Raw genomic sequence first — 26,398 nt, 5'->3', positions numbered from 1 at the left:
GTCCACATCACCAACGGAATATCATGGTCCAAACACACCAAGACAGTCGTGAATAGGGCACGACCAGGCATCACTGCCTGGTATGGCAACTGTTCGGCATCTGACCGTAAAGCACTACAGAGGGTAGTGTGTACGGCCCAGTTTATCACTGGGGCCAAGCTTCCTTCCATCCAGGACCAGGATTAATAGGTGGTGTCAGAGGAAAGCCCATAAAATTGTCAGAGACTCCAGTCACCCAAGTCATAGACTGTTCTCCCTGCTACAGCACAGCAAGCGGTACCGGAACACCAAGTCTAGGTCCAAAAGGCTCCTTAACAGCTTCTACCCCCAAGCCATAAGGCTGCTGAACAATTAATCAAATGGCCACCAGACTATTAAATTGATGCCCCCCACACCCACTTGTTTTATGTTATACACTGCTGCTACTCACTGTTTATTATCTATTATCTATGCATAATCATTTCACCCTTACCCACATGTAGAAATGACCTCAACTGACTCGGTACCGGTACCCCCTGTATATAGCCTCCACATTCACTCTGTACTGGTACCCCCTGTATATAGCCTCCACATTGACTCTGTACCGGTACCCCTGTATATAGCCTCCACGTTGACTCTGTACTGGTACCCCTGTATATAGCCTCCACATTGACTCTGTACTGGTACCCCCTGTATATAGTCTCCACATTGACTCTGTACCGGTACCCCTGTATATAGCCTCCACATTGACTCTGTACTGGTACCCCCTGTATATAGCCTCCACATTGACTCTGTACCGGTAGTCCCTGTATATAGCCTCCACATTGACTCTGTACCGGTACCCCCTGTATATAGCCTCCACATTGACTCTGTACCGGTACCCCCTGTATATAGCCTCCACATTGACTCGGTACCGGTACCCCCTGTATATAGCCTCCACATTGACTCGGTACCGGTACCCCCTGTATATAGCCTCCACATTGACTCGGCACCGGTACCCCCTGTATATAGCCTCCACATTGACTCGGTACCGGTACCCCCTGTATATAGCCTCCACATTGACTCGGTACCGGTACCCCCTGTATATAGCCTCCACATTGACTCGGTACCGGTACCCCCTGTATATAGCCTCCACATTGACTCGGTACCGGTACCCCCTGTATATAGCCTCCACATTGACTCGGTACCGGTACCCCCTGTATATAGCCTCCACATTGACTCGGTACCGGTACCCCCCTGTATATAGCCTCCACATTGACTCGGTACCGGTACCCCCTGTATATAGCCTCCACATTGACTCGGTACCGGTACCCCCTGTATATAGCCTCCACATTGACTCGGTACCGGTACCCCCTGTATATAGCCTCCACATTGACTCCGTACCGGTACCCCTGTATATAGCCTCCACATTGACTCGGTACCGTACCCCTGTATATAGCCTCCACATTGACTCGGTACCGGTACCCCCTGTATATAGCCTCCACATTGACTCGGTACCGGTACCCCCTGTATATAGCCTCCACATTGACTCTGTACCAGTACCCCCTGTATATAGCCTCCACATTGACTCTGTACTGGTACCCCCTGTATATAGCCTCCACATTGACTCTGTACCGGTAGTCCCTGTATATAGCCTCCACATTGACTCTGTACCGGTACCCCCTGTATATAGCCTCCACATTGACTCTGTACCTGTACCCCCTGTATATAGCCTCCATATTGACTCGGTACCGGTACCCCTGTATATAGCCTCCACATTGACTCGGTACCGGTACCCCCTGTATATAGCCTCCACATTGACTCGGTACCGCCCCCTGTATATAGCCTCCACATTGACTCGGTACCGGTACCCCTGTATATAGCCTCCACATTGACTCGGTACCGGTACCCCTGTATATAGCCTCCACATTGACTCGGTACCGGTACCCCCTGTATATAGCCTCCATATTGACTCGGTACCGGTACCCCTGTATATAGCCTCCACATTGACTCGGTACCGGTACCCCTGTATATAGCCTCCACATTGACTCGGTACCGGTACCCCCTGTATATAGCCTCCACATTGACTCGGTACCGGTACCCCCTGTATATAGCCTCCACATTGACTCGTACCGGTACCCCCTGTATATAGCCTCCACATTGACTCGGTACCGGTACCCCTGTATATAGCCTCCACATTGACTCGGTACCGGTACCCCTGTATATAGCCTCCACATTGACTCTGTACCGGTACCCCCTGTATATAGCCTCCACATTGACTCGCACCGGTACCCCTGTATATAGCCTCCACATTGACTCGGTACCGGTACCCCCTGTATATAGCCTCCACATTGACTCGGTACCGGTACCCCTGTATATAGCCTCCACATTGACTCTGTACCATAACACCCTGTATATAGCCTCCACATTGACTCGGTACCGGTACCCCCTGTATATAGCCTCCACATTGACTCGGTACCGGTACCCCCTGTATATAGCCTCCACATTGACTCGGTACCGGTACCCCTGTATATAGCCTCCACATTGACTCGGTACCGGTACCCCTGTATATAGCCTCCACATTGACTCTGTACCATAACACCCTGTATATAGCCTCCACATTGACTCTGTACCATAACACCCTGTATATAGCCTCCACATTGACTCTGTACCATAACACCCTGTATATAGCCTCCACATTGACTCTGTACCATAACACCCTGTATATAGCCTCCACATTGACTCTGTACCATAACACCCTGTATATAGCCTCCACATTGACTCGGTACCGGTACCCCTGTATATAGCCTCCACATTGACTCGGTACCGGTACCCCCTGTATATAGCCTCCACATTGACTCGGTACCGGTACCCCTGTATATAGCCTCCACATTGACTCGGTACCGGTACCCCTGTATATAGCCTCCACATTGACTCGGTACCGGTACCCCCTGTATATAGCCTCCACATTGACTCGGTACCGGTACCCCCTGTATATAGCCTCCACATTGACTCGGTACCGGTACCCCCTGTATATAGCCTCCACATTGACTCGGTACCGGTACCCCCTGTATATAGCCTCCACATTGACTCTGTACCTGTACCCCCTGTATATAGCCTCCATATTGACTCTACCGGTACCCCTGTATATAGCCTCCACATTGACTCGGTACCGGTACCCCTGTATATAGCCTCCACATTGACTCGGTACCGGTACCCCCTGTATATAGCCTCCACATTGACTCGGTACCGGTACCCCCTGTATATAGCCTCCACATTGACTCGGTACCGGTACCCCCTGTATATAGCCTCCACATTGACTCGGTGTACCCCCTGTATATAGCCTCCATATTGACTCGGTACCGGTACCCCTGTATATAGCCTCCACATTGACTCGGTACCGGTACCCCCTGTATATAGCCTCCACATTGACTCGGTACCGGTACCCCCTGTATATAGCCTCCACATTGACTCGGTACCGGTACCCCCTGTATATAGCCTCCACATTGACTCGGTACCGGTACCCCTGTATATAGCCTCCACATTGACTCGGTACCGGTACCCCCTGTATATAGCCTCCACATTGACTCGGTACCGGTACCCCCTGTATATAGCCTCCACATTGACTCTGTACCGGTACCCCTGTATATAGCCTCCACATTGACTCGGTACCGGTACCCCTGTATATAGCCTCCACATTGACTCGGTACCGGTACCCCTGTATATAGCCTCCACATTGACTCGGTACCGGTACCCCTGTATATAGCCTCCACATTGACTCTGTACCATAACACCCTGTATATAGCCTCCACATTGACTCGGTACCGGTACCCCCTGTATATAGCCTCCACATTGACTCGGTACCGGTACCCCTGTATATAGCCTCCACATTGACTCGGTACCGGTACCCCTGTATATAGCCTCCACATTGACTCTGTACTGGTGCCCCCTGTATATAGCCTCCACATTGACTCTGTACTGGTGCCCCCTGTATATAGCCTCCACACTGACTCGGTACCCCCTGTATATAGCCTCCACACTGACTCGGTACCGGTACCCCCTGTATATAGCCTCCACATTGACTCTGTACCGGTACCCCCTGTATATAGCCTCCACATTGACTCGGTACCGGTACCCCCTGTATATAGCCTCCACATTGACTCTGTACCGGTACCCCCTGTATATAGCCTCCACATTGACTCGGTACCGGTACCCCCTGTATATAGCCTCCACATTGACTCGGTACCGGTACCCCCTGTATATAGCCTCCACATTGACTCTGTACCGGTACCCCTGTATATAGCCTCCACATTGACTCGGTACCGGTACCCCCTGTATATAGCCTCCACATTGACTCGTACCGGTACCCCCTGTATATAGCCTCCACATTGACTCTGTACCAGTACCCCTGTATATAGCCTCCACATTGACTCGGTACCGGTACCCCCTGTATATAGCCTCCACATTGACTCTGTACCGGTACCCCTGTATATAGCCTCCACATTGACTCGGTACCGGTACCCCCTGTATATAGCCTCCACATTGACTCGGTACCGGTACCCCTGTATATAGCCTCCACATTGACTCGGTACCGGTACCCCTGTATATAGCCTCCACATTGACTCTGTACCATAACACCCTGTATATAGCCTCCACATTGACTCGGTACCGGTACCCCTGTATATAGCCTCCACATTGACTCGGTACCGGTACCCCTGTATATAGCCTCCACATTGACTCGGTACCGGTACCCCTGTATATAGCCTCCACATTGACTCGGTACCGGTACCCCCTGTATATAGCCTCCACATTGACTCGGTACCGGTACCCCCTGTATATAGCCTCCACATTGACTCGGTACCGGTACCCCCTGTATATAGCCTCCACATTGACTCTGTACCGTACCCCCTGTATATAGCCTCCACATTGACTCTGTACCGGTACCCCTGTATATAGCCTCCACATTGACTCTGTACCGGTACCCCCTGTATATAGCCTCCACATTGACTCTGTACCGATACCCCCTGTATATAGCCTCCACATTGACTCGGTACCGGTACCCCCTGTATATAGCCTCCACATTGACTCGGTACCGGTACCCCCTGTATATAGCCTCCACATTGACTCGGTACCGGTACCCCCTGTATATAGCCTCCACAATGACTCTGTACCAGTACCCCCTGTATATAGCCTCCACATTGACTCGGTACCGGTACCCCCTGTATATAGCCTCCACATTGACTCGGTACCGGTACCCCCTGTATATAGCCTCCACATTGACTCGGTACCGGTACCCCTGTATATAGCCTCCACATTGACTCGTACCGGTACCCCTGTATATAGCCTCCACATTGACTCTGTACCAGTACCCCCTGTATATAGCCTCCACATTGACTCGGTACCGGTACCCCTGTATATAGCCTCCACATTGACTCTGTACCGTACCCCCTGTATATAGCCTCCACATTGACTCGGTACCGGTACCCCCTGTATATAGCCTCCACATTGACTCGGTACCGGTACCCCTGTATATAGCCTCCACATTGACTCGGTACCGGTACCCCCTGTATATAGCCTCCACATTGACTCTGTACCATAACACCCTGTATATAGCCTCCACATTGACTCGGTACCGGTACCCCCTGTATATAGCCTCCACATTGACTCGGTTACCCCTGTATATAGCCTCCACATTGACTCGGTACCGGTACCCCTGTATATAGCCTCCACATTGACTCGGTACGGTACCCCTGTATATAGCCTCCACATTGACTCGGTACCGGTACCCCCTGTATATAGCCTCCACATTGACTCGGTACCGGTACCCCTGTATATAGCCTCCACATTGACTCTGTACCGGTACCCCCTGTATATAGCCTCCACATTGACTCTGTACCGGTACCCCTGTATATAGCCTCCACATTGACTCTGTACCGGTACCCCCTGTATATAGCCTCCACATTGACTCTGTACCGGTACCCCCTGTATATAGCCTCCACATTGACTCGGTACCGGTACCCCCTGTATATAGCCTCCACATTGACTCGGTACCGGTACCCCTGTATATAGCCTCCACATTGACTCGTACCGGTACCCCTGTATATAGCCTCCACATTGACTCGGTACCGGTACCCCTGTATATAGCCTCCACATTGACTCGGTACCGGTACCCCTGTATATAGCCTCCACATTGACTCGGTACCGGTACCCCTGTATATAGCCTCCACATTGACTCGGTACCGGTACCCCTGTATATAGCCTCCACATTGACTCGGTACCGGTACCCCCTGTATATAGCCTCCACATTGACTCTGTACCAGTACCCCTGTATATAGCCTCCACATTGACTCGGTACCGGTACCCCCTGTATATAGCCTCCACATTGACTCTGTACCGGTACCCCTGTATATAGCCTCCACATTGACTCGGTACCGTACCCCTGTATATAGCCTCCACATTGACTCGGTACCGGTACCCCCTGTATATAGCCTCCACATTGACTCGGTACCGGTACCCCTGTATATAGCCTCCACATTGACTCTGTACCATAACACCCTGTATATAGCCTCCACATTGACTCGGTACCGGTACCCCCTGTATATAGCCTCCACATTGACTCGGTACCGGTACCCCTGTATATAGCCTCCACATTGACTCGGTACCGGTACCCCCTGTATATAGCCTCCACATTGACTCGGTACCGGTACCCCTGTATATAGCCTCCACATTGACTCGGTACCGGTACCCCTGTATATAGCCTCCACATTGACTCGGTACCGGTACCCCTGTATATAGCCTCCACATTGACTCTGTACCGGTACCCCTGTATATAGCCTCCACATTGACTCTGTACCGGTACCCCCTGTATATAGCCTCCACATTGACTCTGTACCGGTACCTGTATATAGCCTCCACATTGACTCTGTACCGGTACCCCCTGTATATAGCCTCCACATTGACTCGGTACCGGTACCCCCTGTATATAGCCTCCACATTGACTCGGTACCGGTACCCCTGTATATAGCCTCCACATTGACTCGTACCGGTACCCCCTGTATATAGCCTCCACATTGACTCGGTACCGGTACCCCCTGTATATAGCCTCCACATTGACTCGGTACCGGTACCCCTGTATATAGCCTCCACATTGACTCGGTACCGGTACCTCCTGTATATAGCCTCCACATTGACTCAGTACTGGTACCCCCTGTATATAGCCTCCACATTGACTCTGTACCGGTACCCCCTGTATATAGCCTCCACATTGACTCGGTACCGGTACCCCTGTATATAGCCTCCACATTGACTCGGTACCGGTACCCCTGTATATAGCCTCCACATTGACTCGGTACCGGTACCCCTGTATATAGCCTCCACATTGACTCTGTACCAGTACCCCTGTATATAGCCTCCACATTGACTCGGTACCGGTACCCCTGTATATAGCCTCCACATTGACTCTGTACAGGTACCCCTGTATATAGCCTCCACATTGACTCGGTACCGGTACCCCCTGTATATAGCCTCCACATTGACTCGGTACCGGTACCTCCTGTATATAGCCTCCACATTGACTCTGTACCGGTACCCCCTGTATATAGCCTCCACATTGACTCGGTACTGGTACCTCCTGTATATAGCCTCCACATTGACTCGGTACCGGTACCCCTGTATATAGCCTCCACATTGACTCTGTACAGGTACCTCCTGTATATAGCCTCCACATTGACTCGGTACCGGTACCCCCTGTATATAGCCTCCACATTGACTCGGTACCGGTACCCCTGTATATAGCCTCCACATTGACTCTGTACTGGTACCCCTGTATATAGCCTCCACATTGACTCTGTACAGGTACCTCCTGTATATAGCCTCCACATTGACTCGGTACCGGTACCCCTGTATATAGCCTCCACATTGACTCGGTACCGGTACCCCCTGTATATAGCCTCCACATTGACTCGGTACCGGTACCCCTGTATATAGCCTCCACATTGACTCGGTACCGGTACCCCTGTATATAGCCTCCACATTGACTCTGTACCTGTACCCCTGTATATAGCCTCCACATTGACTCTGTACCGGTACCCCTGTATATAGCCTCCACATTGACTCTGTACCGGTACCCCTGTATATAGCCTCCACATTGACTCTGTACCGGTACCCCTGTATATAGCCTCCACATTGACTCTGTACCAGTACCCCCTGTATATAGCCTCCACATTGACTCTGTACCGGTACCCCCTGTATATAGCCTCCACATTGACTCTGTACCGGTACCCCCTGTATATAGCCTCCACATTGACTCTGTACCGGTACCCCTGTATATAGCCTCCACATTGACTCGGTACCGGTACCCCCTGTATATAGGCTCCACATTGACTCGGTACCGGTACCCCTGTATATAGCCTCCACATTGACTCTGTACCGGTACCCCCTGTATATAGCCTCCACATTGACTCTGTACCGGTAGTCCCCTGTATATAGCCTCCACATTGACTCGGTACCGGTACCCCCTGTATATAGCCTCCACATTGACTCGGTACCGGTACCCCCTGTATATAGCCTCCACATTGACTCTGTACCGGTACCCCTGTATATAGCCTCCACATTGACTCTGTACCGGTACCCCCTGTATATAGCCTCCACATTGACTCTGTACCGGTACCCCCTGTATATAGCCTCGTTATTTTATTGTGTTACTTTTAAAAAAAATTTTTTTACTTTAGTTGGTAAGTATTTTTTTTTTCTTGAACTGCACTTTTGGTTAAGAGCTCGTAAAGTAAGCATTTCACGGTAAGGTCATGTGACAAATAAAGTTTTTGATTTGGTATCATACTGCCAGGTAGGCATACTGTAGGCTACTTTGTAGCTAGTTAACATTTAAGTGTCCCTGTTCTACAGTCATATGATTGGACAAGCTTTGACACTGTCACAATGTTTAAAACATGGGATATACTGTATGTCCAACCCACCAATAGAGAAGGTGATCTACGTTATCTGTAATCTGTTATATTGTTCAGCTGATGGCCGATAGTGTTGTTCGGATAGCTTATTCATTGTGTTGTTCCATGTCTCATTGTGTGATTTAATGAACTGCTGCCAGAGTTCAGTCACAGCAGGACAGACTACGGGACTGTTCATTAGGGCACACAGTAGGAAAATATTTTTTTGCAACAAAATACGAAAGTGTGTGTTTCTGATGGGACAATTCCAGGTAGTTCCTCCCCATTTCAGTCTGTTTTCTTTCACTTGGGCGCCTAAGGAACACGACCCACTCCTCTACTCTCCTCTCCCAGTGGCACAGCCCCCTCCTCTCTCCCAGTCAGTGTCTGAAATGAAACCCTATTCCCTATGTAGTGCACTACTTTCGATGGCTCTAGTCCAAAGTAGTGCACAATGTAGGGAATTAGAGTGTTATTTGGTGCACAGTCCCAGTGTGGGAACTGTCCCTCAGCATATCCAGGGTGAATTCCAGGAAGGGCCAGATGCACTCTGTTCCCAGTGAGCCCCAGCTCAACTTCCCCCCATTCAAACACTCTCTCTAACACACACACACACACACACACACACACACACACACACACACACACACACACACACACACACACACACACACACACACACACACACACACACACACACACACACACTTCACTGTGCTGTGGCTGTTGCCTTTGGTGTGGTAATTCAGGGGCTATTTCTGATCTGCTTGTGACAAGTTAAAGTAGTAGAACAGAGACCTAACTGGGGGGTTCTTGTTAAAGTAGTAGAACAGAGACCTGACTGGGGGGGGTTCTTGTTAAAGTAGTAGAACAGAGACCTGACTGGTGGGTTCTTGTTAAAGTAGTAGAACAGAGACCTGACTGGTGGGGTTCTTGTTAAAGTAGTAGAACAGAGACCTGACTGGTGGGTTCTTGTTAAAGTAGTAGAACAGAGACCTGACTGGGGGGTTCTTGTTAAAGTAGTAGAACAGAGACCTGACTGGGGGTTCTTGTTAAAGTAGTAGAACAGAGACCTGACTGGTGGGTTCTTGTTAAAGTAGTAGAACAGAGACCTGACTGGTGGGGTTCTTGTTAAAGTAGTAGAACAGAGACCTGACTGGTGGGTTCTTGTTAAAGTAGTAGAACAGAGACCTGACTGGTGGGTTCTTGTTAAAGTAGTAGCTTGTTATGGCAAATGCTTGGCATCTGACTGTAAGTCTTTACAGAGGGTATTGCGTACGGCCCAGTACATCACTGGGGCCAAGCTCACTGCCATTCAGGAACTCTGTACCAAGCGGTGTCAGAGGAAGGCCCTAAAAATGGTAAAAAGACTCCAGCCTCTCAAGTCATAGACTGTTCTCTCTGCTACCACACGGAAAGCAGTACCGATGCACCAAGTCTGGAACCAACAGGACCTTGAACAGCATCTACGCCCAAGCCATTAGACTACTAAAGAGTTAAATATTTAGCCAAATAGCTACCCAGACTATCTGCATTGACCCCTTTTTTGCACTCATTTTCTTGGGTTCATCACATACGCTGCTGCTACTGTTTATTATCTGTCCCTTTATAACTAGTTATCTATCATGTTTCAGGTAAGACCCAGATGCAGACCCAGATCGTAGAAGTGACAACAGTTTAATAATTTAACAGGGGTAGACAGAGGTCAGTAACCCAGATAGGTGGGACAAAGGTACAGGACGGCAGGCAGGCTCAGGGTCAGGGTAGACAGAATGGTCAGTAACCCAGATAGGTGGGACAAAGGTACAGGACGGCAGGCAGGCTTAGGGTCAGGGTAGACAGAATGGTCAGTAAACCCAGATAGGTGGGACAAAGGTACAGGACGGCAGGCAGGCTTAGGGTCAGGGTAGACAGAGGTCAGTAACCCAGATAGGTGGGACAAAGGTACAGGACGGCAGGCAGGCTCAGGGTCAGGGTAGACAGAATGGTCAGTAACCCAGATAGGTGGGACAAAGGTACAGGACGGCAGGCAGGCTCAGGGTCAGGGTAGACAGAGGTCAGTAACCCAGATAGGTGGGACAAAGGTACAGGACGGCAGGCAGGCTCAGGGTCAGGGTAGACAGAGGTCAGTAACCCAGATAGGTGGGACAAAGGTACAGGACGGCAGGCAGGCTCAGGGTCAGGGTAGACAGAGGTCAGTAACCCAGATAGGTGGGACAAAGGTACAGGACGGCAGGCAGGCTTAGGGTCAGGGTAGACAGAGGTCAGTAACCCAGATAGGTGGGACAAAGGTACAGGACGGCAGGCAGGCTTAGGGTCAGGGTAGACAGAGGTCAGTAACCCAGATAGGTGGGACAAAGGTACAGGACGGCAGGCAGGCTTAGGGTCAGGGTAGACAGAGGTCAGTAACCCAGATAGGTGGGACAAAAGTACAGGACGGCAGGCAGGCTCAGGGTCAGGGTAGACAGAATGGTCAACAATGGGAAAACTAGGTAACAGGAACAATGGTGTGACAGAAGCAGAGGGAAAAACACTGGTAGGCTTGACGAAACAAAACGAACTGGCAACAGACAGAGAACACAGGTATAAATACACAGGGAAACAGGAGACAAAGGCTGTGCGACATGGATTTAACTCTGGACACATGAAAGGTAGGATGTATACGAAGGGTACGGAGCAACAGAAGACAAACAGCAGAGGGGCTAATGACTTTGGAGATGGGAAACGGGCCGATAAACCGGGGGGGAGAGTTTGCGGGATTCCACCCGGAGGGGCAGATCCCTGGTGGACAGCCATACCTTCTGCCCTAGCCTATACCGGAGAGCCGGGGTCCGGTGGCGATCTGCTTGTCGTCGATACCTGGAGGTGGTCTTGAGGGGTGCCAACCGGGCAATCCCCCAGGTACGACGACAGCAGAGGACAAACGTCTGGGCAGAAGGTATGCCGACCTCTTCTTCCTGCTCAGGGAAGAGTGGGGGCTGATACCCCAGGGAACACTCAAAAGGTGATCCGTGGCTGAGCAAGGAAGGGTGTTGCGGCGTATTCGACCCACACAAGCTGCTGGCTCCAGGTGGTGGCGTTGATGGAGACCAGGCAGCGCAGAATAGTCTCTAGGTCCTGGTTGGTTCGCTCCAACTGGCCGTTGGAAGTCGTGGGGTTTCGGGTTAGAGGTCGTGGGTCTATAGTGGCGTGACAGTGCATCCGGCTTGACATTCTTGGTATGAGGGAAAAGTTCAAGCGTGTGAACAGCAAGGCCCATCTAGCTTGCCTGGAGTTGAGGCGCTTGGCTCTGCGGAGATACTCCAGGTTCTTGTGGTCGATCAACACGATGAACGATGTCCTGCCTCCTCCAGCCAGTGCCACCATTCCTCCAATGCCATCTTTACCGCGAGAAACTCGCTATTCCCCACATCGTAGTTCTTCTCCTTGGCGATGGGAGAAGAAGGCACAGGATTGTAGCTTGAGTTGCAGGGCAGAATGCTGGGACAGGACAGCCCCCACTCCGACATCCAAAGCGTCGGCCTCCACCACAAATTGACGGGATGGGTCAGGATGAACCAAGATGGGAGCCGTGAAGCAACGTTTGAGGTCCCGAGAACGCCCGGTCAGCAGCTGGAGACCATGTGAACGGAACCTTGGGTAAGGTGTGTGCAGACAGGGGCGAAGCCAGTGTAACCCCGAATAAAGCGGCGATAAAAGTTGGCGAACCCCAGGAAATGTTGCAGCTGCACCCTGGATGTAGGCTGGGGCCAATACACCACCGCTCTCCCGGGATCCAGTTGTAAACTCCCAGTGGAGATGGTGAAGCCCAGAAAAGGGAGGGTGGAGCGATGGAACTGGCACTTCTCTGCCTTTACAAACAGCTGGTTCTCAAGGAGGTGTTGGAGAACCTGTCGGGCGTGCAGCACATGTTCTTGGGTGGAACGGGAGAAGTCGAGTATGTAGTCGATGTAGACAAAAAACGTAACATTTCAAAATGTCACGGAGAACATCATTAACCAGAGCCTGGAACACAGCAGGGACATGGTAAGGCCGAATGGCATGACCAGATAATCGTAGTGACCGCTGGCTGTGTTGAAGGCGTTCATCCACTCGTCCCCTTCCCGTATCCGCACCAGGTGGTAGACATTCCGTAGATCCAGCTTGGAAAAAACTGTGGCCCCCTGGAGCGGCTCGAAGGCGGAGGAGATGAGTGGTAGTGGGTAACGGTTCCCCCAATGTAGATCTCCATGGCCTTGGTCTCTGGTCCCGACAGAGAGTACAGTCGTCCCCGGGGCGGAGTGGTGCTAGGGAGAAGGTCAATCCTACAGTCATATGGTCGGTGCGGCGGAAGCGAAGTGACCCGGGCCTTGTTGAACACCTCCCGGATGTCCTGGTACTCCGCGGGAATGGCGGAGAGGCCCGGGGCAACTTCTGAGCCCCCAGAAAGACGTCCCGGGGCAGGTTGTGCTGACTTCAGGCAATGAGCGTGGCAGAACAGGCTCCAGCCCATGATGGCACCAGTAGACCATTTAATGAAGAGATTGTGTCGCTGGAGCAGCTTCCAGGTTCATAGTCTGTCACACTGTGGGAGTCCTGCCGAAGCTGGAGTAGCTTCCAGGTTCATAGTCTGCCACACTGTGGGAGTCCTGCCGAAGCTGGAGTAGCTTCCAGGTTCATAGTCTGCCACACTGTGGGAGTCCTGCCGAAGCTGGAGTAGCTTCCAGGTTCATAGTCTGCCACACTGCGGGAGTCCTGCCGAAGCTGGAGTAGCTTCCAGGTTCATAGTCTGCCACACTGTGGGAGTCCTGCCGAAGCTGGAGTAGCTTCCAGGTTCATAGTCTGCCACACTGCGGGAGTGTGGCAGACTATCATTGACTCAGTACTGGTACTCTGTGTATAGTACCATGTTATCATTGACTCAGTACTGGTACTCTGTGTATAGTACCATGTTATCATTGACTCAGTACTGGTACTCTGTGTATAGTACCATGTTATCATTGACTCAGTACTGGTACTCTGTGTATAGTACCATGTTATCATTGACTCAGTACAGGTACTCTGTGTATAGTACCATGTTATCATTGACTCAGTACTGGTACTCTGTGTATTGTACCATGTTATCATTGACTCAGTACTGGTACTCTGTGTATAGTACCATGTTATCATTGACTCAGTACTGGTACTCTGTGTATAGTGCCATGTTAGCATTGATTCAGTACTGGTACTCCGTGTATACAGTCATGTTATCATTGACTCAGTACTGGTACTCTGTGTATAGTCCCATGTTATCATTGACTCAGTACTGGTACTCTGTGTATAGTACCATGTTATCATTGACTCAGTACTGGTACTCTGTGTATAGTACCATGTTATCATTGACTCAGTACTGGTACTCTGTGTATAGTACCATGTTATCATTGACTCAGTACTGGTACTCTGTGTATAGTACCATGTTATCATTGACTCAGTACTGGTACTCTGTGTATAGTACCATGTTATCATTGACTCAGTACTGGTACTCTGTGTATAGTACCATGTTATCATTGACTCAGTACTGGTACTCTGTGTATAGTACCATGTTATCATTGACTCAGTACTGGTACTCTGTGTATAGTACCATGTTATCATTGACTCAGTACTGGTATTCTGTGTATAGTACCATGTTATCATTGACTCAGTACTGGTACTCTGTGTATAGTACCATGTTATCATTGACTCAGTACTGGTACTCTGTGTATAGTACCATGTTATCATTGACTCAGTACTGGTACTCTGTGTATAGTACCATGTTATCATTGACTCAGTACTGGTACTCTGTGTATACAGCCATGTTATCATTGACTCAGTACTGGTACTCTGTGTATAGTACCATGTTATCATTGACTCAGTACTGGTACTCTGTGAATAGTACCATGTTATCATTGACTCAGTACTGGTACTCTGTGTATAGTACCATGTTATCATTGACTCAGTACTGGTACTCTGTGTATAGTACCATGTTATCATTGACTCAGTACTGGTACTCTGTGTATAGTACCATGTTATCATTGACTCAGTACTGGTACTCTGTGTATAGTACCATGTTATCATTGATTCAGTACTGGTACTCTGTGTATAGTACCATGTTATCATTGACTCAGTACTGGTACTCTGTGTATAGTACCATGTTATCATTGACTCAGTACTGGTACTCTGTGTATAGTACCATGTTATCATTGACTCAGTACAGGTACTCTGTGTATAGTACCATGTTATCATTGACTCAGTACTGGTACTCTGTGTATTGTACCATGTTATCATTGACTCAGTACTGGTACTCTGTGTATAGTACCATGTTATCATTGACTCAGTACTGGTACTCTGTGTATAGTACCACGTTATCGTATTTATTATTACGTTATTTTACTGTTCTATTATTTCTCTATTTTCTTTCTCTCTACATTGTTGGGAACGACCTGTAACTAAGCATTTCACTGTTCCTCCACACCTGTTGTTTACGATGAATGTCACGAATAAAATGTGATTTCAATTGAATATCTTAATTGTATTACCCTGTTTGAGTTTTAAAAACATTTTCTGAAGTGTATAAATTTCCACTTTAAAATATCAGATTTGATTTGATACAAAAAATGTATCAACAACAAAATAATCAATTTAATTATAATCCATAAAATAATTCACATTTTCTGTTGCTGCAGCATTTTTCCCCCGCTGTGAGAAACTGGTCAAATGAGGATCCTACATCTGTAGCAGCCTGCAGTAGGCAGGAAGATAACAACTGAAACCTGATACCTGTCTCTATCTTTCCTGCTCTTTCTTTCTTTCTTTGACCATCTCTCCAGTCCTCTCTTTGGTTGTTATGAAGCCTTGTTGTCTAGTTTTCTAACAGTCATTAATTGTGATAGATTTGTTTCAACCCACAGTAGACCAGAAGATAACACCTGAAACCTGATACCTGTCAGCGAAGGCTATCGACATTTACATCTGTCTCTGTCTGTGACCATCTCCAGTCCTCTGGTTGGCTACTGCTGGAACTTACCAACTGTCTTGTAACAATGTTTCCATTTTCAACCTCAGTGGACAAACAGAGAACTCAGCATAAAATGGCAACATTGTAGCCACTCAGGAAATTACATAATTTGATGTTTGAATTTAAGTGTGTAAAAAAAACAAAAAAACAATGACTTATGGCTGTTATTTTCCAAAGGAAATGCTGAAAATACAGGACCATACATACAAGTTCAAAGACAATTTATCTCATAAAATTCTGTACAGGATTTTGAGTTGTATCTTCTTGGACAGTTTACATCTGGATACAGTTTAGGTAGCCTACACATCAGCTGTAGTGGAACAAACCAATCTTTCAAAAATATATATCTGAATAAACATCGCCTACTAAACCTAATTATAAAACATATCAAGTGATGTAAAGGGACTTATTTTATACATCTTAGATGAGAGATTGAATTATACTATGGTTGTCTTTTTCGCTTACAAAGATCTGCTGCCCCTGCTGTTTCTACCCCCCTCTGCATCTGACCATTTGGTATCGCCGCAACAAGTCGCTGTGTCCAGAGTCTCTCAGCCAGGCGGAGAGAGAGAGAGAGAGAGGTAGCTGCGCCCCGACTGACTGCGGAACACCGAAACGCTCTAATGGACTTTTAAACGAGGACTTTTGAGAAGTTTCATCCGCGCGTTTTTATTGACGCTTTTCATCATTTATTTACATTATTGTGTCGTGGCATACCGGATCCGTTGTAACGAGCGCTATGGGAATATACGGTGTACATTGAAAGGGTTGGTTCGGTTAGAACATACCTGTGTTGACATCGATCTTCACTCCGCATGCTGTTTGTTCCACCGGGTAGTTTAAACTGCATATCGAGGTAATCAGCCGTAACTTACCGTATGTATTCTTAAATGTAATATCCTACAATACACGTGTGTTGTTTAATTAATATCACATTGTTGAATGTTACCAACAGCAATCCATGTTCACATTTGGAAACCCGTGTCAAAAGCTGTTTTTATTTTCCAAACAAGAGGAAAGGCGCCACTGTAGATTTTTATTTAAATATTATATATTCAATTATTTGTCAGTGCCAACCTTTTATCGATTAGGTCATTACTTTGATATGACTATCAAGGTTATGAATGTGAGGTTTGAGACTGGCCCCATGTGCTGATCCTCTGAGTCAACATGTTGGTGTAGGAGCGCTTGGCAAAAGCAAGGGTCATTGTTAACATTTTTCTGTGGGAAAGTAGTACTACACTGTAATCCCAACCTGAGCATACTGTTGATACCTCTGCACCGGGGCCACAGCCAGAGAGATGTGATACTGTTGATACCTCTGCACTGGGGCCACAGCCAGAGAGATATCCTACTGTGTGTGATACTGTTGATATCTCTGCACTGGGGCCACAGCCAGAGAGATGTGATACTGTTGATACCTCTGCACTGGGGCCACAGCCAGAGAGATGTGATACTGTTGATATCTCTGCACCGGGCCCACAGCCAGAGAGATAGCCTACTGTGTGTGATACTGTTGATACCTCTGCACCGGGGCCACAGCCAGAGAGATGTGATACTGTTGATACCTCTGCACCGGGGCCACAGCCAGAGAGATGTGATACTGTTGATACCTCTGCACCGGGGCCACAGCCAGAGAGATGTGATACTGTTTATACCTCTGCACTGGGGCCACAGCCAGAGAGATGTGATACTGTTTATACCTCTGCACTGGGGCCACAGCCAGAGGGATAGCCTACTATGTGTGATACTGTTGATATCTCTGCACTGGGGCCACAGCCAGAGAGATAGCCTACTGTGTGTGATACTGTTGATACCTCTGCACTGGGGCCACAGCCAGAGAGATGTGATACTGTTGATACCTCTGCACCGGGGCCACAGCCAGAGGATAGCCTACTATGTGTGATACTGTTGATATCTCTGCACTGGGGCCACAGCCAGAGAGAGAGCCTACTGTGTGTGATACTGTTGATACCTCTGCACTGGGGCCACAGCCAGAGAGATGTGATACTGTTGATATCTCTGCACTGGGGCCACCGCCAGAGAGATAGCCTACTGTGTGTGATACTGTTGATACCTCTGCACTGGGGCCACAGCCAGAGAGATGTGATACTGTTGATACCTCTGCACCGGGGCCACAGCCAGAGATATGTGATACTGTTGATACCTCTGCATTGTGGCCACAGCCAGAGAGATGTGATGCTGTTGATACCTCTGCACTGGGGCCACAGCCAGAGATATAGCCTACTGTGTGTGATACTGTTGATACCTCTGCACTGGGGCCACAGCCAGAGAGATGTGATACTGTTGATACCTCTGCACTGGGGCCACAGCCAGAGATATAGCCTACTGTGTGTGATACTGTTGATAACTCTGCACCGGGGCCACAGCCAGAGATATGTGATACTGTTGATACCTCTGCACCGGGGCCACAGCCAGAGAGAGCCTACTGTGTGTGATACTGCTGTACACACACAGTAGGCTATCTGTGTTGTTACTGTAGATACAAGTGAAATCGAAGGTAAGAGTTTAGATCTGTGTTTATTTGATCTACTACAGTTTTTTAAATGTCCAAGTTAGTATCCATAGCAACCCAAGATGGCATAGCAGTCAGACGTCCTTTGTCCTCGTCTTGTCATGTCCCATGTATATATATATATTTACATATTTTCCTCGCATATCTTTTTATATATATTTTTTTCTAAAAACTCAACTTCAAAACACTCTCCTGTAGAAGAGAGATCAGAAGCTAGCCAGAAGAGAGATCAGAAGCTAGCCAGAAGAGAGATCAGAAGCTAGCCAGAAGAGAGATCAGAAGCTAGCCAGAAGAGAGATCAGAAGCTAGCCAGAAGAGAGGCCAGAAGCTAGCCAGAGGAGAGGCCAGAAGCTAGCCAGAGGAGAGGCCAGAAGCTAGCCAGAGGAGAGGCCAGAAGCTAGCCAGAGGAGAGGCCAGAAGCTAGCCAGAGGAGAGGCCAGAAGCTAGCCAGAAGCTAGCCAAAAGAGAGGCCAGAAGCTAGCCAGTTTACTGGCTAACGTTAGTATTCAGCTAACCACGGTTGGTGGTCATCAGCTGTCCTTTAGCTCGAAAAGCTATCGCTACTCAGACCAGAGCATACCGGACCTATTTTCTCTCCATATCCCCGGATTTTTACCGCAAGCTCTGGACATTTACACCTGGATCTTGCAGCTAGCTAGATGCTATTCGAGTGACTATTGGCTTACGTCGGTCCCGGAGCAAACATCAATTATTCCGGAGCTAGCCAGCTGAGGTGTTCCATCAGCCACTCCTGGTCTACAATCGCCTATCCGAACTAGAGGTCGACCGATTATGATTTTTCAACACCGATAACGATTATTGGAGGACCAAAAAAGTCAATTTTTATTTATTTATTTGTAATAATGACAATTACAACAATACTGAATGAACACTTATTTTAACTTAATATAATACATCAATAAAATCAATTTAGCCTCAAGTAAATAATGAAACATGTTCAATTTGGTTTAAATAATGTAAAAACAAAGTGTTGGAGAAGAAAGTAAAAGTGCAATATGTGCCGTTTAAATTCCTTGCTCAGAACATGAGAACATATGAAAGCTGGTGGTTCCTTTTAACATGAGTCTTCAATATTCCCAGGTAAGAAGTTTTAGTTTGTACTTATTATAGGAATTATAGGACTATTTCTCTCCATACCATTTGTATTTCATTAACCTTTGACTATTGGATGTTCTTATAGGCACTTTAGTATTGCCAGTGTAACAGTATAGCTTCCGTCCCTCTCCTCGCTCCTACCTGGGCTCGAAACAGGAACACATCGACAACAGCCACCCTCGAAGCAGCGTTATCCATGCAGAGCAAGGGAAACAACTACTCCCTCAGAGCGAGTGACTTTGAAACGCTATTATTGCGCACCCCGCTAACTAGCTAGCCATTTCACATCGGTTACACCAACCTCATCTCGGGAGTTGATAGGCTTGAAGTCATAAACAGCGCAATGCTTGACGCACAACGAAGAGCTGCTGGCAAAACACACGAAAGTGCTGTTTGAATGAATGTTTACGAGCCTGCTGGTGCCTACCACCGCTCAGTCAGACTGCTCTACCAAATCATAGACTTAATTATAACATAATTAACACACAGAAATACGAGCCTTTGGTCGTTAATATGGTCGAACCCAGAAACTATCATCTCGAAAACAAGACGTTTAATTATTTCAGTGAAATACGGAACCATTCTGTATTTTATCTAACGGGTGGTATCCATCAGTCTAAATATTGCTGTTACATTACACAACCTTCAATGTTATGTCATAATTATGTAAAATTCTGGCAAATTAGGCTGCCCAAACTGTTGCATATACCCTGACTCTGCGTGCAATGAACGCAAGAGAAGTGACACAATTTCACCTGGTTAATATTGCCTGCCAACCTGGATTTCTTTTAGCTAAATATGCAGGTTTAAAAATATATACTTCTGTGTATTGATTTTAAGAAAGGCATTGATGTTCATGGTTAGGAACACACAGTATTTCTCACCAATACACACCACATCGATTATATGCAACGCAGGACACGCTAGATAAACTAGTAATATCATCAACTATGTGTAGTTCGCTAGTGATTATGATTGATTGATTGTGTTTAATGCTAGCTAGCAACTTACCTTGGCTTACTGCATTCGCGTAACAGGCAGGCTCCTCGTGGAGTGCAATGAGAGGCAGGTGGTTAGAGCGTTGGACTAGTTAACCGTAAGGTTGCAAGATTGAATCCCCGAGCTGACAAGGTAAAAATCTGTCGTTCTGTCCCTGAACGAGGCAGTTAACCCACTGTTCCCCTGAACGAGGCAGTTAACCCACTGTTCCCCTGAACGAGGCAGTTAACCCACTGTTCCCCTGAACGAGGCAGTTAACCCACTGTTCCCCTGAACGAGGCAGTTAACCCACTGTTCCCCTGACTTAACCCACTGTTCCCATGAACGAGGCAGTTAACCCACTGTCCCCTGAACGAGGCAGTTAACCCCACTGTTCCCCTGAACGAGGCAGTCAACCCACTGTTCCCTGAACCCCCACTGTTCCCCTGAACGAGGCAGTTAACCCCACTGTTCCCCTGAACGAGGCAGTCAACCCACTGTTCCCAACCCCCACTGTTCCCCTGAACGAGGCAGTTAACCCACTGTTCCCCTGAACGAGGCAGTTAACCCTGTTCCCCTGACTTAACCCACTGTTCCCCTGAACGAGGCAGTTAACCCACTGTTCCCATGAACGAGGCAGTTAACCCACTGTCCCCCTGAACGAGGCAGTTAACCCACTGTTCCCTGAACACTCAACCCACTGTTCCCTGAACGAGGCAGTTAACCCACTGTTCCCCTGAACGAGGAAGTTAACCCCACTGTTCCCCTGAACGAGGCAGTCAACCCACTGTTCCCCTGAACGAGGAAGTTAACCCCACTGTTCCCCTGAACGAGGCAGTTAACCCCACTGTTCCCCTGAACGAGGCAGTTATAACCCACCATTTCTAGGCGTCATCAAAAATAATGATGTGTTCTGAACTGACTTGTTAAATAAAGGTGTAAAGAAAATTGGCCAAATCCAAAAATACCAATTTCCGATTGTTATGAAAACTTGAAATCGGCCCTAATTAATCGGCCCTAATTAATCGGTCGACCTCTAGTCACTACGTTAATACAACGGTGAACATTCCTGAACTGAAGGTGTTGGTTCGTCGTCCAGGCGACTTCAGTTGTGATTTTAGTGTGTTGTCCTGGACACTGGGTGAGCAGGGAAGAGGAGAGAGGGAGAGGAGTTGAGGGGGGAGAGAATACAGTGCAATTGAGGAGAGTAAGGGAGATGGAGAGGAGGAGGGGAAATGGAGGAGAGGGGAAATGGATGAGAGGGGAGATTGAGAGGATGAGAAGGGAGGGAAGAGGAAGAGAGGGGAGATGGAGATGGAGGAGGGGAGATGGAGAGGATGAGAGGGGAGATGGAGGAGAGGATGAGAAGGGAGATGGAGGAGGGGAGAGGAGAGGATGAGAAGGGAGAGGTTGTGTGTCTGATCTGTTTGTAGGTTACTGAGGTGTTTGAAGAGTTACCTAGAGACCATGAGACCTAAAGACTAGGGTCCCACATGACACCCTGTTCTCTATCTAGTGCACTACCAGAGGCCCTATGGCAAAAGTAGTGCACTATATAGGTGACGGTGCCATTGGCCATGTCTCACTCCATCAGACGAAAGAAACTCTTGTCTTGTCATCAGAAAGCTAGTCTTTTAATCTCTTACAGGGTGTTTCAGTCAACATGGACATTCACATTCATTTTTAACCTTTATTTAACTAGGCAAGTCAGTTAAGAACAAATTCTTATTTACAATGACGGCCTGGGAACAGTGGGTTAACTGCCTGTTCGGGGGCAGAACCACAGATTTGTACCTTGTCAGCTCGGGGATTACTAGTCCAACGCTCTAACCACTAGGTTACCTGCCGCCCCTACACTCTAACCACTAGGCTACCTGCCGCCCCTACACTCTAACCACTAGGTTACCTGCCGCCCCTACACTCTAACCACTAGGTTACCTGCCGCCCCTACACTCTAACCACTAGGTTACCTGCCGCCCCTACACTCTAACCACTAGGTTACCTGCCTCCTCTACACTCTAACCACTAGGTTACCTGCCGCCCCTCCACTCTAACCACTAGGTTACCTGCCGCCCCTACACTCTAACCACTAGGTTACCTGCCTCCCCTACACTCTAACCACTAGGTTACCTGCCGCCCCTACACTCTAACCACTAGGTTACCTGCCTCCCCTACACTCTAACCACTAGGTTACCTGCCTCCCCTACACTCTAACCACTAGGCTACCTGCCACCTCTACACTCTAACCACTAGGCTACCTGCCGCCCCTACACTCTAACCACTAGACTACCTGCCGCCCCTACACTCTAACCACTAGGCTACCTGCCTCCCCTACACTCTAACCACTAGGTTACCTGCCGCCCCTCCACTCTAACCACTAGGTTACCTGCCACCCCTACACTCTAACCACTAGGTTACCTGCCTCCCCTACATGTCCAACCACTTTTGGGTAGGGAAGAGCTTACCTGCGCCTCTCACCTCATCCTTTAATAAAAACCCGTCTGTGTACCACTGTAGGGTGGGAGCCTGCCTCCCCTACATGTTGGTCTGCTGGTTTAAAATGCTACTTTAGACTAAAAGATAAGAGCCCAATCAATGTGACCATTAGGCATTTCACTGCCAGATCTACATCTGTTGTAACCACTGTAGGTTACCTGCCTCCCAGCATTTCATGTAAGATCTACAACTGTTGTATTTTCGGTAGGGACAAATCAACTTTGATTTGATTAACCAGTAGCTGCAGTTATCACACCATCCTTTAATAAAATCATCTTCAGCTGTGAACTGTGTACAGTGTGTTGAACATCTCAGTTAAGTGTAGAGGTCTCTGTGGAGCAGACTCTAGTCCTGTGGGTGACAGACTTCTAGTCTCATGTTGGTCTGCTGGTTTAGTGGTAAAGACTGCTATTTGTGGGTGTTAAAAGATAAGAGCTCAATCAATGTGACATTAAGAAAACATTTCACTGTAACAGATCTACTATCTCTGTGGGTAGAACAGACATTTCACTCTGTGGGTGAACAGATCTACCTACACCTGTCTGTATTCAGACTTCACTGTATGATCTACCTGTGGGCGAACAGATTTCACTAGTCTACTACACCTGTTGTAGTCAACATTTCACTGTAAGATCTACAACTGTTGTAGTCTCTGTGGTGAAAATCAAGTCTTGTTTGATTAACCAGTAGTCTCTGTTATACACAGACTCTCTAGTCTCTGTGGATCATCTTCTAGTCTCTGTGGGTGAACAGACTTTGTCTCTGTGGGCGAACAGACTCTCTAGTCTCTGTGTGAACAGACTCTCTAGTCTCTGTGGGTGAACAGACTCTCTAGTCTCTGTGGGTGAACAGACTCTCTAGTCTCTGTGGGTGAACAGACTCTCTAGTCTCTGTGGGTGAACAGACTCTCTAGTCTCTGTGGGTGAACAGACTCTCTAGTCTCTGTGGGTGAACAGACTCTCTAGTCTCTGTGGGTGAACAGACTCTCTAGTCTCTGTGGGTGAACAGACTCTCTAGTCTCTGTGGGTGAACAGACTCTCTAGTCTCTGTGGGTGAACAGACTCTCTAGTCTCTGTGGGTGAACAGACTCTCTAGTCTCTGTGGGTGAACAGACTCTCTAGTCTCTGTGGGTGAACAGACTCTCTCTGTGGGTGAACAGACTCTCTGTGGGGGTGAACAGACTCTCTAGTCTCTGTGGGTGAACAGACTAGTCTCTGTGGGCGAACAGACTCTCTAGTCTCTGTGGGTGAACAGACTCTCTAGTCTCTGTGGGTGAACAGACTCTCTAGTCTCTGTGGGTGAACAGACTCTCTAGTCTCTGTGGGTGAACAGACTCTCTAGTCTCTGTGGGTGAACAGACTCTCTAGTCTCTGTGGGTGAACAGACTCTCTAGTCTCTGTGGGTGAACAGACTCTCTAGTCTCTGTGGGTGAACAGACTCTCTAGTCTCTGTGGGTGAACAGACTCTCTAGTCTCTGTGGGTGAACAGACTCTCTAGTCTCTGTGGGTGAACAGACTATCTAGTCTCTGTGGGTGAGCAGACTCTCTCGTCTCTGTGTTGCTACCATGTTGTTGTCATGTTGTGTTGCTACCATGCTGTGTTGTCATGTGTTGCTGCCTTGATATGTTGTTGTCTTAGGTCTCTCTTTATGTTGCGTTGCCTCTTCTTGTCGTGTGTTTTGTCTTATATATTTGTTTTTACTCCCATCCCCCGTCCCCACAGGAGGCCTTTTGCCTTTTGGTGGGCCGTCATTGTAAATAAGAATTTGTTCTTAACTGACTTGCTGAGTTAAATAAAATGAATGGTTGGGGACAATCCTCCCCAGCTCCACAGTCCTCCCCAGCTCCACAGTCCTCCCCAGCTCCACAGTCCTCCCCAGCTCCACAGTCCTCCCCAGCTCCACAGTCCTCCCCAGCTCCACAGTCCTCCCCAGGGCCACAGTCCTCCCCAGGGCCACAGTCCTCCCCAGCTCCACAGTCCTCCCCAGCTCCACAGTCCTCCCCAGGGCCACAGTCCTCCCCAGGGCCACAGTCCTCCCCAGGGCCACAGTCCTCCCCAGCTCCACAGTCCTCCCCAGGGCCACAGTCCTCCCCAGCGCCACAGTCCTCCCCAGGGCCACAGTCCTCCCCAGGGCCACAGTCCTCCCCAGCACCACAGTCCTCCCCAGCTCCACAGTCTTCCCCAGCTCCACAGTCCTCCCCAGGGCCACAGTCCTCCCCAGCTCCACAGTCCTCCCCAGGGCCCCCACAGTCCTCCCCACAGGTCCTCCCCAGGGCCACAGCCACAGTCCTCCCCAGGGCCACAGTCCTCCCCAGGGCCCAGTCCTCCCCAGCTCCACAGTCCTCCCCAGGGCCACCACAGTCCTCCCCAGCCCCAGTCTCCCCAGCACCACAGTCCTCCCCAGGTCTTCCCCAGCCACAGTCCTCCCCAGCCACAGTCCTCCCCCACAGTCCTCCTCTGCTCCACAGTCCACAGTCCTCCCCAGGGCCACAGTCCTCCCCAGGGCCACAGTCCTCCCCAGCGCTACAGTCCTCCTCTGCTCCACAGTCTTCCCCAGCTCCACAGTCCTCCCCAGGGCCACAGTCCTCCCCAGCTCCACAGTCCTCCCCAGCTCCACAGTCCTCCCCAGCTCCACAGTCCTCCCCAGGGCCACAGTCCTCCCCAGCGCTACAGTCCTCCTCTGCTCCACAGTCCTCCCCAGCTCCACAGTCCTCCCCAGCTCCACAGTCCTCCCCAGCACAGTCCTCCCCAGGGCCACAGTCCTCCCCAGCGCTACAGTCCTCCTCTGCTCCACAGTCCTCCCCAGCTCCACAGTCCTCCCCAGGGCCACAGTCCTCCCCAGGGCCACAGTCCTCCCCAGCGCTACAGTCCTCCCCAGCTCCACAGTCCTCCCCAGCTCCACAGTCCTCCCCAGGGCCACAGTCCTCCCCAGGGCCACAGTCCTCCCCAGGGCCACAGTCCTCCCCAGCTCCACAGTCCTCCCCAGCTCCACAGTCCTCCCCAGCCCACAGTCCCCCACCCCAGCTCCCCACAGTCCTCCCCACCCCAGTCCTCCACAGTCTTCACCCCACAGTCCTCCCCAGGGCAGTCCTCCCCAGCTCCACAGTCCTCCCCAGTTCCACAGTCCTCCACAGTCCTCCCCAGCTCCCACCCCAGCTCCACAGTCCCCCCAGCTCCACAGGTCTCCCCAGCTCCACAGTCCTCCCCAGCTCCACACTCCACCCCAGCTCCACAGGTCTCCCCAGCTCCACAGTCCATCCCAGCTCCACAGGTCTCCCCAGCTCCACAGGTCTCCCCAGCTCCACAGGTCTCCACAGTCCACAGTCCACCCTAGCTCCACAGTCCACCCCAGCTCCA

The 26,398-nt window shown here is 49.3% G+C and overlaps 1 protein-coding gene across 3 annotated transcripts in view; it reads left to right on the top strand.

Moving 5' to 3' along the window:
- The window catches only part of ccdc120a (coiled-coil domain containing 120a), a 150,097-nt gene that overhangs the window by 41,792 nt on the left and 81,907 nt on the right, over window positions 1-26,398 (top strand). For 2 of the 3 annotated variants that reach the window (XR_008084577.1, XM_052484336.1), the window contains exon 1: window positions 16,487-16,771. The exons of the other annotated variant lie outside the window; for it this stretch is intronic. Coding sequence is in view for 1 of the 2 variants with exons in the window: in XM_052484336.1 (XP_052340296.1) it covers window positions 16,731-16,771 (41 nt within the window). In the remaining variant the exon portion in view is untranslated. Of the gene's footprint in view, window positions 1-16,486; window positions 16,772-26,398 lie in introns of those variants that run through there. 3 annotated transcript variants of the gene reach the window in all.

This window comes from Oncorhynchus keta, chromosome 28, assembly GCF_023373465.1.
Source record: "Oncorhynchus keta strain PuntledgeMale-10-30-2019 chromosome 28, Oket_V2, whole genome shotgun sequence".
NCBI lineage: Eukaryota > Metazoa > Chordata > Actinopteri > Salmoniformes > Salmonidae > Oncorhynchus > Oncorhynchus keta.
Note: the sequence above shows the minus strand (reverse complement) of the source record. Positions and strands in the feature narration are given on the sequence as shown.